Raw genomic sequence first — 15,626 nt, forward strand, 5'->3', positions numbered from 1 at the left:
CTAGTTATTCTGGAGCTAAGTTATGGGGTTATTCTAGTTATTCTTGGAGCTAAGTTTATGGGGTCTTTCTAGTTATTCTGGAGCTAAGTTATGGGGGTTTTCTAGTTATTCTGGAGCTAAGTTATGGGTGTTTTTCTAGTTATTCTGGAGCTAAGTTATGGGTTTTTCTACTTACTCTGGAGCTAAGTTATGGGGTTTTTTCTACTTATTCTGGAGTTAAGTTATGGGGTTTTTTCTAGTTCTTCTGGAGCTAAGTTATGGGGTCTTTCTAGTTCTTTTGGAGTTAAGTTGTGGGTTTTTCTAGTTATTCTGGAGCTAAGTTATGGGGTTTTTCTACTTACTCTGGAGCTAAGTTATGGGGTTTTCTAGTTCTTCTGGAGCTACGTTATGGGGGTTTTCTACTTACTCTGGAGCTAAGTTATGGGGGTTTTCTAGTTATTCTGGAGCCAAGTAGTGGGCAATTTCTAGTTATTCTGGAGCTAAGTTATAGGGGTTTTCTAGCTATTCTGGAGCTAAGTTATGGGGTTTTTCGACTTATTCTGGAGCTAAGTTATGGGGTCTTTCTAGTTCTTCTGGAGCTAAGTCATGGGGTTTTCTACTTACTCTGGAGCTAAGTTATGGGTTTTTCTACTTACTCTGGAGCTAAGTTATGGGGTTTTCTACTTATTCTGGAGCTAAGTTATGGGGTCTTTCTAGTTCTTCTGGAGCTAAGTTATTGGGGGTTTTCTACTTACTCTGGAGCTAAGTTATGGGGTTTTCTACTTATTCTGGAGCTAAGTTATGGGGTTTTTCTAGTTCTTCTGGAGCTAAGTTATGGGGTCTTTCTAGTTCTTTTGGAGTTAAGTTGTGGGGTTTTTCTAGTTATTCTTGAGCTAAGTTATGGGTTTTTCTACTTACTCTGGAGCTAAGTGATGGGGGTTTTTCTAGTTCTTCTGGAGCTACGTTATGGGGGTTTTCTACTTACTCTGGAGCTAAGTTATGGGGGTTTTCTAGTTATTTCTGGAGCCAAGTAGTGGGCAATTTCTAGTTATTCCTGGAAGCTAAGTTATAGGGGTTTATCTAGCTATTCTGGAGCTAAGTTATGGGTTTTCTACTTATTCTGGAGCTAAGTTAATGGGGGTTTTTCTAGTTCTTCTGAGCTTAAGTTATGGGTCTTTCTAGTTCTTTTGGAGTTATAGTTGTGGGGTTTTTCGACTTATTCTGGAGCTAAGTTATGGGGTCTTGCTAGTTCTTCTGGATGCTAAGTCATGGGGTTTTTCTACTTACTCTGCGAGCTAAGTTATGGGTTTTTCTACTTACTCTGGAGCTAAGTTATGGGGTTTTTCTACTTATTCTGGAGCTAAGTTATGGCGGTCTTCTAGTCTTCTGGAGCTAAGTTTATGGGGGTTTTTCTACTTACTCTGGAGCTAAAGTTATGGGGTTTTCTACTTATTCTGGAGCTAAGTTATGGGGGTTTCTAGCTATTCTGGAGCTAAGTTATGGGTTTTTCTAGTTCTTTTGGAGTTAAGTTGGGGGTTTTTCTAGTTATTCTGGAGCATAAGTTATGAGGTTTTTCTACTTACTCTGGAAGCTAAGTTATGGGGGTTTTTCTAGTTCTTCTGGAGCTACGTCTATGGGGGTTTCTACTTACTCTGGAGCTAAGTTATGGGGGTTTTCTAGTTATTCTGGAGCTAAGTTATGGGTTTTTCTATTACTCTGGAGTTAAGTTATGGGTTTTCTAGTTATTCTGGAGCTAAGTTATGGGGGTTTTCTAGTTCTTTTGGAGCTAAGTTGTGGGTTTTTCTAGTTATTCTGGAACTAAGTTATGGGGTTTCTAGTTATTCTGGAGCTAAGTAATGGGCCTTTCTAGTTATTCTGGAGCTAAGTTATGGGGTTTTCTAGTTATTCTGGAGCTAAGTTATGGGTTTTTCTACTTATTCTGAAGCTAAGTTATGGGGTTTTTCTAGTTATTCTGGAACTAAGTTACTTGGTTTTCTAGTTCTTCTGGAGCCAAGTTATGGGGTTTTTCTAGTTCTTCTGGAGCTAAGTTATGGGTTTTCTAGTTATTCTGCCGTTGGCTACGGCCCACATATCCTGTGTGAAGGTTCAAAAAACCAGCAGAGAACCAGATAAAGTCTCACTCATTCATCACAGAGGGTAGCTACAATATGTTGACCTGTTTTTACAACTTGACCCATGTTGGTCGGTGTTTCTGTTCCCAGGGTTTTATTCCATCTTCCATGGAGACGGCTTTCCTTTTCTTCCAAGCATCAGAAGAGTCTGACTTACACTGGGAGCCATAATGAAGGACAAAATGTTAGAGAATGTAGCACAATCCAAGGTGGAGTACAACCAGAGAATGGAAACAAAGCCATCTGATAGCCATCTGACACCGTATGTCAAGGACGTCGTAAACGAGGACCTCCCATACGTTAAAGTCTGCCTACCAGCACTAAAACCTGATAAACAACTGCAGCTCCTTGTGTGACAAACTGCTTCATAGATCTTTAGGGTGTTTCCGGTTCACTAGCCTGATCAGGATTAAAACGTTCCTCTGTGATAGTTGAAGCTGCTCAGGATCAGCTGATACTGCTGTAGATTCTCATAATGCACTGGGCTCCTCTCCATACAGGTAGACACCACCTTTACCTGGACTGTCTCTGACCTACAGCCTTACTATCCGCCCATTACATCATTTATTGACCTTTGCTTTCTGTGGTGAACGTGCTGATCAGTGTTACCATGACAACCATCCTGTTGTGGGGTTTCCAGTTAATCAATAAGCAGGCTCAACATGTTTTCATTAGAAATCGATCAGTTATGGGTTGACAGCGATCAATGAGTCACACACTCATTATTAATGAACACACACACTAAAAACAGAAACATATTGATCAATAATATGTATGCACGCACACTCTCTCTCTCTCTCTCTCTCTCTGGGGTTTGGACCAATCAGGAGCTTTGTTAGTGAGCTGACATGATGAGGGTCATAAATACGACTTCTATGAAGATGTTTTCATTTTTCCATTTTAACTGGAACCTGAACAAAGAACCAATCAGCTCAGAGCCCAGGTGAGGGGGGTGGAGTTTACCAGAGCATGAAGCTTCTCCTCCAGATCCTGATTGGCTCTCTGAGACGCCGTGTAGCTGTTCTGGAGTCTGCAGAGAGAAAGACATAAACCGCTTTACTGAAGAGTCCACGCAGCGAGTCAAAGAGAGTCACAGGTGAGTCACAGGTGAGTCACAGGTGAGTGAGTGAAGTCACAGGTGAGTCAGAGTTCACCTTTAAGTTTGCTGTAATTTTAATACACGAGTCAAAGCAAAGTTCCAGTCATCAACGGAAGTTTCCATAAACTTGTAAATGTTTATCGTTTATTCTTTAGTCTCCATTGGTTCCTAAAACTCTGAATCTTCTACAACGGAACCTTTGAAACATGAATCTTTGCCCATGAACAATCCTGAACTTTGGTTCTTTCACAGATTTATTAAAGATCTTCTGTTGAGTCAAAAATATACATACAGCTGGTTTAACTATCAGTTTTGGTGGATGTAAAAAGGTGTGTTAATCTAATTTTCTTAGTTTCATGGCCTCTTAGCTTCTCCTCAGTGATTCCAGTCGACTACAGCTGCTGACTCCTCTGATCCAGTTTAAATAGAATCTCCTTCCCAGATTGATGTTAAAATTGTCCACATTGACACGAGAATCGTCCAAGGTGACTGGAAATATGTTTAATTATTCTAGTCAGAAAGCAACTTGGAGCCATTTGAAAGCAGCTTCAGTTCCAGAATCATCAGGTAGTCAGAATGAAGTTCATGGTCCAGTTGTGTTACTGCCACCACTAGGAAGAAAACACAAACTACCATCTGCTGCTGAGAGATGATTGGTCAGGATGGTCAAGAGTCAACCAGAAACCATCAGAAAGCAGGTCTGAATGAATGAGAAGCTGCTGGAAAACAGCTGTCATTGTCCACAAGGTTCTAGAGGATCCATGAAGAAGGAAGTTCTTCCTCTAGAAGCAGAACCTTAAAGTTCCACTCAAGTGTGTCAAACACGCATCAGACGTGGTAAAGAAATGGTTACATCAGGCGAGACATTACGGTTCTGGACTGGTCTCCACAAAGTCCTGACTTAAACCCATCAAGAACTCTCTCCATCATCTGCATCCTGGAGGAGGTTAAGACGTGGAATTTGAGTCGGCCACGATCAAAGATGACATAGGAGGTTTTCAGGCCTGGCTGGCTCAGGGGTCTCCTGAACCAGTGGACAGGTACCGGGCTGCAGCTGTGGAAGCTACTCTGGAGTAGGGCTGCACCAAGCGACGCGTCGACGAGTCATCTGAGCACGATACGTCATCAAAAGCGGAAGTGAGCGCGCAATGCAACAGAAATTCCCTTCCGACTGGAGCGCGGAACACGGACGAACGTTGGCGCGGCATCGTGCATGTATTATGTATGCACGCTGCAGCGTGGATGTCCGCGTTTTAGATACAGCTGTATAGTAAATGCTGACATCCATGTTTACGATAGAACGCGGACATCCGCGCTGCAGCGTGCACACATAATACATGCACGATGCCACGCCAACGTTCGTCCGTGTTCCGCGCTCCGGTCGGAAAGGAATTTCTGTTGCATTTCGCGCTCACTTCCGCTTTTGATGACGTATCGTGCTCAGACGACTCGTCGACGCGTCATTTGGTGCAGCCCTACTCTGGAGTAGGAGGAATTCAGGGAGACCTCAAAGAATGACTTTTGGTTGGCCTCGAATGAGTTCTGGCAAATCGACGCCTCAGGAAGAGAGGCAAGACTTGGCCCAGGATGAGTACAGCTGAGGAGAAGAACTCTTGTTCCAGACTGGAGACATTGATGGGTGGAGGAAAGAGAACCTTGAACTCCTGAATTTGGTCATCATGTCCTCTGTGGAGGGCGCAGAGCCTGAAGACTTCACAGTGGCAAGGTGCCGGGTGTGAACGACATTCACCCTGAGATGCTGAAGGCTCTGGACATTGTTTGACTGTCTGGGCTGACACGTCTCTACTGTATTTTGTGGACATCGGGGACGGTGCCTGTTGAGCTTCAGACCAGGTGGTGGTTCCCATTTACCAACAGGGGGACCGTAGACTGAGTTCCAACTACTGGGGTATCACACTTCTCAGCCTCTCAGGATGGTTTACTCTAGGGAACTGTAAGGGACTGATTGTAGAACCTCAGATTCAGGAGGAACAATGCGGATTGTGTCCTGGTTGTGGAACGGTGGATCAGATCTTTACTCTTGTGGAGCTGCTGAGGGGGTCGTGGGAGTTCGACCTGCCGGTCTACATGTGTTTTGTGGATCTGGAGAAGGTCTACAACCATGTCTCCTGTGGGGCTCTGCGGGTTAAACTGAAGGAGAATGGGGTACCTGGCTCTCTGATACGAGCCATCTGGTCCCTGTAGAACAAAGTCAGAGCCGTGTCTGGTGGTGGTGGACTCCTCCAACGCTGGTCTTTTGTTTGAGCTCTTCATGGATCTGAAGGTGCAGTCGGGGTTAGCACAGTGTCTGATGTGGGAACCTCAAGATCGCGTCTCTGCTTTTTGCAGATGATGTGGCTCTGTTGGCTTCATGAAACCTTCAACAGAACTGAGTCGGCTTGCAGTTGACAGAACCTCCCAGTTTCAGGCCATGGTTCACTGCCAGAATCTGCTGCCTCAAGTGAAGGAGTTAAAGTATCTGAAGTTGTTGTTCATGAGTGACGGCTGCCCATATAAGCATTAGCAAATGGATAGATGCATATTTATGACCTGGCCGACTGTCCAGATATTTCCAGGAGACCTATAATAAATCTACAAAACACCAAAATGCATGATTTTTCTGTGTGACAAATATTCATGTTTCAATGAAAAACTGCAGTGATGCTTACAGGGTTATAAACTGCAGCTGCATTACAGCGAGTCACAGTTGACCAGGTTACTGCCTCAGGTAAGTCACAGAATAAAGCTCAGCAGAACTACCACTAGTACTAACACTAGTAATAGTAGTACATGTAGTAATACCACTAGTACTAACACTAATAATAGTACTTGTAGAACTGTAAAATAACCACATACACAGATTCTACCATTGTCCTCACCTGCGGAACTTGTCCCTCATCTTGTCCAGGTCGTCTCGGGTCCGGCTGAGCTCCGCTTCCATGTAGTGACGGCTGCCGTCAAACTCCGCTTCCATGGCCTCCATCTTGTGGGTGGAGAGAGCTAGGCGGCGCCGCAGGTCCTCATTCTGCTGCTGGAGGATTCTGGGTAACAGCAGAAGACAGGACACCATCTTAACAGCAAACACCATCATTAAATGTGATGTTTACAGTTCAGAATCAGCTGATTTCTCGTGAATGTTCATCTGCAGTAACACAAATTCAAGAAATCATCGTGTTTATTTCAACTGCTGTGGTTCCGTGTGTGTCTGTGGCTCACGATAAGTTCAGTAGAGACGCTTAGTAGGGACGCTCCGTAGACATGCTCGGTAGAGACGCTCCCTAGAGACGCTCGGTAGAGACGCTCCCTAGAGACGCTCGGTAGAGACGTTCTGTAGACACGCTTGGTAGACACGCTCCGTGGAGACGCTCGATAGGGACGTTCGGTAGAGACGTTCAGTAGGGACGTTTGGTAGGGCGCTCGGTAGGGACATTCCGTAGAGATGCTCGGTAGGGACATTCCGTAGAGATGCTCGGTAGGGACGTTCCGTAGAGATGCTCGGTAGGGACGTTCCGTAGAGACGCTCGGTAGGGACGTTCGGTAGAGACGCTCGGTAGGGACGTTCGGTAGAGACGCTCGGTAGGGACGTTCGGTAGAGACGCTCGGTAGGGACGTTCGGTAGGGACGTTCGGTAGAGACGCTCGGTAGGGACGTTCGGTAGAGACGCTCGGTAGGGACGTTTGGTAGAGACGCTCGGTAGACCCGCTCCGTAGAGACGTTTGGTAGAGACGCTCCGTAGACACGCTCAGTAGAAACGTTCGGTAGAAACACTACCTAGAGATGCTCGGTAGGGACGCTCCCTAGAGACGCTTGGTAGACATGCTCGATAGAGCTACAGTCCACCGAATCAATGTCTTTTCAGCTGAGAACTAAAGGATTTCTGTAACTTCACAGTGGTTGAAAGGTTAGGGAAGCTTTTTGCTCAGACTGATTGTTTTGTGTGAATCCTTATTTCGTTTTCTTCTCTTGTACTTTCCTGAATGTGTGTCAGAACTTTCGATTTGGTTCTGGTTCATTCGGTGTTCTTCTAGGAACTACTGAGACTTCAGTTAACTGGTAAAGGTTTTAGACTCACCTGATTCTGTCGGAGTCTGATAACGCCTCCTGAAACACAATCAGAACAAACACTTTTAAACATTATTCATTTGGACAATCAATACAAACAGCAGAAACACAGATTCATCAACATTATTATCAGAACATGGTTTTATTTCATGTCAAAGACAATCAGAGACACAATGACCCGAACACACCAACCAGAAAACTACAGGGAGAATGAAAAACAGAACCCGGTTCTGGTTCTGCTAAACTAACTGTTCTCACTGACAGAAGAAACAAAGATCACAGCATCAGGACAGACTGCAACCAGTGTAAAACCAGATCAAAACCTGTCCAAAACCAAGCTAAAATCAATCCAGAACCAAGTTAAAACCAGTCCAGAATCAGTCCAAAACCAAACTAAAACCAGTCCAGAAACAGTCCTGATCCTAATTCCAGTTCAACCACGGAATCTGAATCCTGACCAGCGTCTAAAACCAGATTCCAGCCTGGAGTCCCCAGTAGACACCAGTAGGGATGGTACTGAGACCAGTCAGAGACCAGTAAGAGATCAGTCAGAGATCGGTGACCAATCAGTCTAGGGAGTTAGAGTTGTCCCCATCGATATGAATCAGTAGATAGGACACGCCCCTCTGAGCTACATACTTTCGGCGACACTAAGTTACTGGGGGCAAAGTTTCAGTATTTTCCATTGATGTGTACGGCACAAAGAAGAATTCCGGCTCATTGTGCTGCATACAGTTGCACACTACGTCGGACGATCGAGACATGGAAACTCGGAATAACTTTTCATACGTAAGAATAGTTTTTGGCTCTTTTTTCATTATTAAATCTTGTTGAGAACTTCCGGTCTATGAGAGCTAACTAGTTAGCCACTAGCAAAACACTAACACGAGCTAACACCTGGACAACCAAATGACAGATGTGTAATAGTAGCTGTAGTATAGCTGTACAAGCAGCAATACGAAAAGTACAAGCAACAGTAGTAGTATAAGTAGCTGTTAGAGTCATAGAAGTAGTATCAGCATGTGTACTAGTATTATAAGTTGTAGTAGCAGTGACAGTATCAGCAGCAGTAGTTAGTGTACGACCACTACTACTATTAGTAGTCGCATTACTATTTATACCACCAATACTACTAATAGTAGTTATAAAGCCTAACTCATACATATCCAGATTAGCATCCATGTTATTCCTCCAAACCCATTTTATGATTGGGATTACAGGTGGGTCTTTAGGACTGCTGTCAAATAATTGAAATATTACTAAACTAGGTTGTAGTTATCAAATTAATATTAATACTTCAGTTGTTTGCTGTACAATTAAATAAACTCTACACTGTTCTAGTCTATCTCCCTGTCATATATGTATGTATATATATATATATATATATATATATATATATAAAAATAATGATCAAATTCTAATTTATTTTCAAAGTGCATGCATTGCTTTGAATGGAAATTTTGCCCCCTCCAAGATGGCTGCTACAGCGTGCTGGCGTATCTAGTCTTCGATAGATATCTATGGTTGTCCCAACATCAGTGTGATCTCCCAGCATGCAGCGGGGCTTTCCATGATCGATCAGCCTAATCAATAAGTCGGCTGTTGTCAGCGGCCAATCAGAGCATCTGGATCTGACCCTTGTGAAGACCACGATGAGAGTTTCCTCAACCCTACGGAGAACAAAAAGCATAAGGATGTTTCTGACCTTGGCCTGGTGCATTGTGGGTAACTCTGGAGTCGCTGCGGAAATATTCACCAACTGGTTATAAACCAAAACAAAGCCATGTTTTAAACCAGTCCAACCACCGACGGAACCCCTCCAGGAGCAGACTGCAGTGTTTCCCCTCCTATATAAATGACGAGGCGGCCCGCCTCACTGGAATAGGCTATCGCCTCATTACAATTTTGCCGACACTGCCGCCTCACTGGTCCGCACCAAAAAAAAAAAAAAAAAAAAGTAATGCTAAATATTAGAAAGCATTGACACATAAGTCCGGTATATTCACCGGTGAAATCAACAGAATGGCAGCCTTTTCTCGCCGTGGGTAAAGACAGCAGACACATCCTTGTTGGTCGGTAACACTCAGCTCTCCTATGACATCCCGTGAGTTCGTGTTTCAAATGTCGGTCGTTCCAATTGGCGAACGAGCATGGCGGACAAGAAGCGGCAGCGCTCCATCGTTTCGTTTTTCGGGGCTAAAAGCATAGACTGTATATATAGTGGACGTAGCATCTGGCTCCAGAATTGAAGCCAACCCGGAAGTGTCAAAAACTTGCAATATCACGCTGTCCACTAGGGTTGGCTGCAAAAAGCTTTTTCTCCATAGACCCCAATTCATTTTTGGAAAAAATAAAATTTGATAGACTGATTTTCTACGGCTCAGGATTTTTTTCCCGTTAGTTTTCATGGTCAAAATGAGAGATCAGGTGGCCGATCTCAAAATAAATCAGTACTGAATTTTAAATAAATCGTTAAAGTTGGCGGAGCCAGGGGGCGTGGCTATACTTGATAGACAGCAACAGAAGCCTCTGCGGTAAAATGTGGGCGGGATAAGAGAGTTCTCAGCCAATCCTGCCCCGAGTTGCTCTCCGGTCCAGTCTGATGACGCTTTTTACATCACTGACTCCAAAAAATCCAAAACGGCGACCAGGAAGTAGCAAAATCCGGGCTTCATTTTCTCGGCGTTGAAACCAACGGGTGACGTCACGGTTAGTTTACACCTGGCTAAAAGCATTTGTGTATCACAGACATATGTCAAATTAAGTATCAAAACTATCGCATGTCATCAAAATAAAGTGAGCAACGCAGTGTAGGCATCGATCTCGCTTCCTTTACTGAGTTACTGTTTTGTTGTCCGCGGCGATACGAATTGACAGTGACTGCAAAAATGGCTCCAGTTAAAACATTTAGACACGACAAAACCCGTTCTCACGAACGAGACAAATGATTTCAACGGAATATAAAGTTCCTAGTTTCTTTTGATAAAATGATTTAGAGTGCCCGAAATTACATCATTCAATGGCAAAACAAATTCTGTGTTCAAATTCTAGTTCTGTGTTCAAAAAAGGTAACAGTTTCGAAAACAGAACTAACTCCTTCAGAAGACCAGTTGTTAACCCAGAGTTGAAGTTTTCTTTCACATTTTTAAGTAAAATGAAGGTCATAACCTTTTTATTATAAATAAAAATGAAGTGGGAATTTGGTACCTAACATGTAGTTGGTTTTAGAAAAAAAGTAAAAGTCACCACTTGATTCCAGATTCAAGTCCTTTGTCATCTTTTTCAAATTTGTAATAAGAACTGATGTGGCATTTTGGAATGGCTTGTGGAAATCTGACCAGAATATAATAGACTGGACTAGTTGACATGTTTTGATCGCAAGGACAAGTGGGTTTATATTTGTCATATTTTCTCCCTATCACTAATTTTTAGAAAAGAAACATGAAAATTTTATTTAATTTAGTTTTTGGAAATGGCTACAAATACAACAAAATGTGCTCCAAATTGTGCCAGAATGCCCCATTTTGCATCTTGATTTTCAAAATTTTTCCGGGGGGGCATGCCCCCCCCCCGGACCCCCCAAGTTGCTTTGTGCCTCCGGCGCCACCCACCACCTCGCAGCCATTTCAACCCAGGGGAAACACTGGACTGACTAATGAAGACCAGCAGGTTAGTGAAGGGAAGTGGTTGGAATGTTGAGGTAAACATCTGGAGAAGATACAACCTGCTGACATGGACCTGACTACAGGAAGGAACTGGAGAGACTTTAGACCAGAAACTACTGGAAGGTTTATTCAGAGACAAGGAAGAAGATGATGAGGAGGAAGGACAAAAATGATGAAGGATAAAGATGAGGGTGATGATGAAGGCCTTCCTTGGACCTACCTTGATGTGTGACAGCAGAGACAGGTTAGACAGAGAGGCTTTGTGTCTCTGAGGTTCTGTTGTGTTCTGAACCTCCATCTTTACTCCTCTATTCACCTCCTCTTTGTGCCCCGCCCCCTCCATGATGTCATCTCTTGGGGTCTCCGGTCTGGTCGCCTCCTCCTGCAGGGGCTCGTACCAGCTATGGGGCCGCCGCAGAGCCGCCACCCAGTCGTCCCAGCGCCGGGTCCGGTCCGAGGACCTCTCAGGGTGCTGGCCCCTGGAAGCCAAGCGGGGGCCCCGGCGCTCGTGGGTGGGGCTTCCATGTCCTCCAGAACGCGACCTGCCCAGCTGCGTGAGGCGGTCAGGGCTCAGGACTCTGCAGGTGATCTCATCTAGGAAGTTGGAAAAGCGGACCTTCTCCTCCAGAACCTGTATCCTCCAGTTCCAGTCGCTCCTGCAGGGGGAGGACGGGGTTGAGGACCAGCGCGACCCTGGCGCCGTCCGCGGTTCTGCTCGGTCCAGAGAGCGGGTTGGCGGGTGACGGCTTCCCCGCCTCCTGATGTCATCCAGCAGCTCCACAGACTTGGACTTCCTCATGATGTCGTAGGTACGCTGCAGCGAGCCCGGCTGCTTCAGGATGCTCTTCGGGGTGCTGCTGGTCCAGACATCGGTGCTGGTCCGGCGCCGCCCTCTTCGGGGGCTGCAGTTTGGCGAGTGTCTCCTGGCGGGGCTTCGACATCCCGACAGACTCCAGTGTCCTCCGCTGGCGTTGCTCCTCGTGGTGAGCTGCAGCCTCGGATCGCGGTAAGGAGTCGTGGCACGGCAGTCTGATGCTGTGACACCGACGGCCGTGGTCCTGGTCCGGGCGGGTTGGTGGGTGTGGCTACTGAAGAGCGGCGTGGGCGGGATGCAGAGCTCCAGACTGGATATGCTGGAGACGTCCAGATCGCTGTCAGAGAGTGGCAGTGGCGAGGTCCGGACACCATGCTGCGACCCGGCACTGTGTGGCCGGCAGCAGGTGGTGTCAGGGGAATGTGGAGGTGTGCTGAGGGTGCGTTTGTTTACCTGGTTTATTTCGGTCTGCGGCGCAGGTGGCGGCGGAGCGGTGGGCAGGGTGTGGCGCGTCTCACGGTGCTGCGGTGGAGCCTTTCGATACGGCTTCCTGGCCGGCGCCGCACTCGTCATCCTGGGCGTCTGTCTGTCGTCCCTCCGGTTGGTCTGTCAGTCCTGCAGGAGAAGGAGCATGAGTGAGATAGAACACGCCAATCACCCGCCAACCGCACACCACGACGCCTCGACCGCAACTGAGCGAGGCGAGGCGTCACACTCACCTCCTCTGTACAGGTCGATGCTCGGTCGGCCCACATCAGCATCAAACCGCTGCACTCGCTCTGACTTATTGTCACTGTGAGGACCAGGACGATACAAGGTCCTCACAGAGATAGGGAACCCAACCAGTCCTCACTCTGGGTGTGTGTGTGTGTGTGTGTGTGTGTGTTTGTGCCCCTCAGGCCACATTGATCTCAGCTTGTTTCCAGAACAGGAAGTGCAGCTGCATTGATCTGCCCCATGCTAACATTAGCATGTCAGCCTGTTAATGTGAATGACAGATCAGAGCTAACTGCTCGCATGCTAATGGACGACTTTAAACACTTTAGAAAGACAATATTTTAAATTTAGGCCCCAAAGTAGAATCTAAGAGAGTCCAGCTGTGATTCCAGTCAGTCTAAGGGGCTTGACACAGGGGAAGCGACAACAGTTGCGCTCCATTCATTTTCTATGGCTGCTGTGCGACTAGACGAACATCACTTTCCCCCCTCCCAACAACGCGATGGCGACATTCGTGCATGTGAAATTTCGCACGCGTTCACGTAGACGTGCACCCGCTGGCTTGCAACGCGATACAAGAAAGTTGAAAAATGTTTAACTTTTGTCACTGTCGCCTGGAGCTTCAACCAATCAGTGAGGGTTTCACTCACTGACCAATGAGCTCACAGTATGTTACACGGTACAGTCTGCTCCTATACATTAATGGTCCGCTCCGGTTTTCAACAAATGTTTTCAGCCCTTTTCAACATGGAGGAGCAAATTATTTTAGCCTTGAATGATTTCCTGATTCTTTATGATCCTTCCCTTAATGACTATCGTGATAGAAATAAAAAAGCTGCTGCATGGGAGTTGGTTGGCGCCAGGGTAAACTTTTATAAGCCAATGTCAATAGTAACATTTCGGCTAAATCAAGCAATATCTTCTGGCTCATCATCTTTATGCTTTTATGTCATGAAACTCTTTGAAAACGTAAAAAATCCCTCTAATTTCACAGCCAATCAGAAGTGAGGGAGACAAGCGATCTGTGCTTTTGCACAGCGCGCCGTGTGTCGCCGTCACCTGCCGCTGCCAAGTATCGTGCACCGTGTGTTGAATTTATCTCCTGTTGCTATGACTTTCGCACTCCCCCCTCAACTGTTGCTTCCTGTGTGTCTTGCCCCTAACTGATGAACACGGTTCTAAGTGAGCTGAGAACAGCAGAACGTTCTCAGTCCTGGACCTATGGACTGGGTCCATCTATGTCTGCATCATGGCTCACCATGGAGAAGACCTGAACAGAGGAAGAGAAATATCTGACTGAGAGACTCGACAAAGATGGAAAAAGATCAAGGAAGATCAGTGAGCAATTAAACGCCAGTGAAGCACAGAATCAGCAGGAATCAGGAGGTCAAGGAGGAGTCATAGTACCACTATTCAGGAGGCCTAGAAGGAGTCATAGTAGCACTAATCAGGAGGTCTAGAAGGAGTCATAGTTCCACTAATCAGGAGGTCTAGAAGGAGTCATAGTAGCACTAATCAGGAGGTCTAGAAGGAGTCATAGTACCACTAATCAGGAGGTCTAGAAGGAGTCATAGTAGCACTAATCAGGAGGTCTCGAAGGAGTCATAGTTCCACTAATCAGGAGGTCTAGAAGGAGTCATAGTAGCACTAATCAGGAGGTCTAGAAGGAGTCATAGTAGCACTAATCAGGAGGTCTAGAAGGAGTCATAGTTCCACTAATCAGGAGGTCTAGAAGGAGTCATAGTACCACTAATCAGGAGGTCTAGAAGGAGTCATAGTAGCACTAATCAGGAGGTCTAGAAGGAGTCATAGTTCCACTAATCAGGAGGTCTAGAAGGAGTCATAGTTCCACTAATCAGGAGGTCTAGAAGGAGTCATAGTACCACTAATCAGGAGTATTAGGAGTCATAGTACCACTATTCAGGAGGTCTAGAAGGAGTCATAGTACCACTAATCAGGAGGTCTAGAAGGAGTCATAGTAGCACTAATCAGGAGGTCTAGAAGGAGTCATAGTACCACTAATCAGGAGGTCTAGAAGGAGTCATAGTAGCACTAATCAGGAGGTCTAGAAGGAGTCATAGTACCACTAATCAGGAGTATTAGGAGTCATAGTACCACTATTCAGCAGGTCTAGAAGGAGTCATAGTAGCACTAATCAGGAGGTATAGAAGGAGTCATAGTTCCACTAATCAGGAGTATTAGGAGTCATAGTACCACTATTCAGGAGGTCTAGAAGGAGTCATAGTAGCACTAATCAGGAGGTCTAGAAGGAGTCATAGTACCACTAATCAGGAGTATTAGGAGTCATAGTACCACTAATCAGGAGGTCTAGAAGGAGTCATAGTAGCACTAATCAGGAGGTCTAGAAGGAGTCATAGTACCACTAATCAGGAGTATTAGGAGTCATAGTACCACTATTCAGGAGGTCTAGAAGGAGTCATAGTAGCACTAATCAGGAGGTATAGAAGGAGTCATAGTTCCACTAATCAGGAGGTCTAGAAGGAGTCATAGTACCACTAATCAGGAGGTCTAGAAGGAGTCATAGTTCCACTAATCAGAGCTCCTAAAATGACTCCACAGACAGTGAACTACTTTCTCCATCCAGCTGTAAAAACAGACATCAGCTGCTTCAGACTTGGTTCAGAGGTTCTCCATGGAAACCAGAGTTAGTGTGAAGCTCAGACAGTGAGAAGGAACCTTCAGAACATCAACCTCTATGGACGGAGGACCAGAACTAAACCTGGTTGCTGCTCAGAACTAAACTTCCAGATGAAGAACATGAGAAGAAGCCTGATGGATGTTGGAGAACATTTTTTGGTCAGATAAAGATCAAAGAGTTGGGCTCAGATGGAGTCCAGATGTTTGGTGAGAACCTGACCAGGACTACCACAGTGGACGCATGGTCCTGACAGTGAAGCACGGAGGTGGGAGTGTGATGATCTGGGGCTGCATGAGGTCAGAAGGTATTGAAGACATTTCTCGATGCATCATGAAGGTCTCAGGAGGAACCAGAATACTGGCTGACCAGATGGAGAAGAGAAATATTTCAGTAGAACATCATCACACCAGAGCTTCTCCACTAGAACCAAGTGGAACCAGGACCTGGACAGTGCGAGTCCTGAAGCCACCAGAACCTTTGAGGTGTTCTCCAGAGAAAG

At 45.7% G+C, this 15,626-nt stretch overlaps 1 protein-coding gene and 1 long non-coding RNA gene across 11 annotated transcripts in view; one reads left to right on the forward strand and one right to left on the reverse strand.

Moving 5' to 3' along the window:
* Positions 1-15,626, reverse strand: part of tjap1 (tight junction associated protein 1 (peripheral)) — a 44,885-nt gene that overhangs the window by 18,674 nt on the left and 10,585 nt on the right. Inside the window, exons 1-5 of one of the 2 annotated variants that reach the window (XM_051960199.1) lie at positions 12,205-12,342; positions 11,158-12,070; positions 7,283-7,311; positions 6,090-6,251; positions 3,075-3,141 (exon numbers count right to left, since the gene is read on the reverse strand). In XM_051960199.1, coding sequence (XP_051816159.1) covers positions 3,075-3,141; positions 6,090-6,251; positions 7,283-7,311; positions 11,158-11,736 — 837 coding nt within the window. In that variant the 5' untranslated portion in view covers positions 11,737-12,070; positions 12,205-12,342. Of the gene's footprint in view, positions 1-3,074; positions 3,142-6,089; positions 6,252-7,282; positions 7,312-11,157; positions 12,071-12,204; positions 12,367-15,626 lie in introns of those variants that run through there. The other variant, XM_051960200.1, reaches the window with a different exon arrangement.
* LOC127537582 (uncharacterized) lies at positions 13,425-15,068 on the forward strand. 9 transcript variants are annotated; one of them, XR_007947299.1, is made up of 4 exons: positions 13,425-14,024; positions 14,093-14,194; positions 14,229-14,330; positions 14,962-15,068. It is a non-coding gene; the product is annotated as an uncharacterized LOC127537582 (long non-coding RNA). The 9 variants fall into 9 exon arrangements; XR_007947301.1 differs by having other exon boundaries at positions 13,425-13,990; XR_007947302.1 differs by having other exon boundaries at positions 13,426-13,956; positions 14,127-14,194.

Source organism: Acanthochromis polyacanthus, chromosome 15 (genome assembly GCF_021347895.1).
Source record: "Acanthochromis polyacanthus isolate Apoly-LR-REF ecotype Palm Island chromosome 15, KAUST_Apoly_ChrSc, whole genome shotgun sequence".
NCBI classification, from domain to species: domain Eukaryota; kingdom Metazoa; phylum Chordata; class Actinopteri; family Pomacentridae; genus Acanthochromis; species Acanthochromis polyacanthus.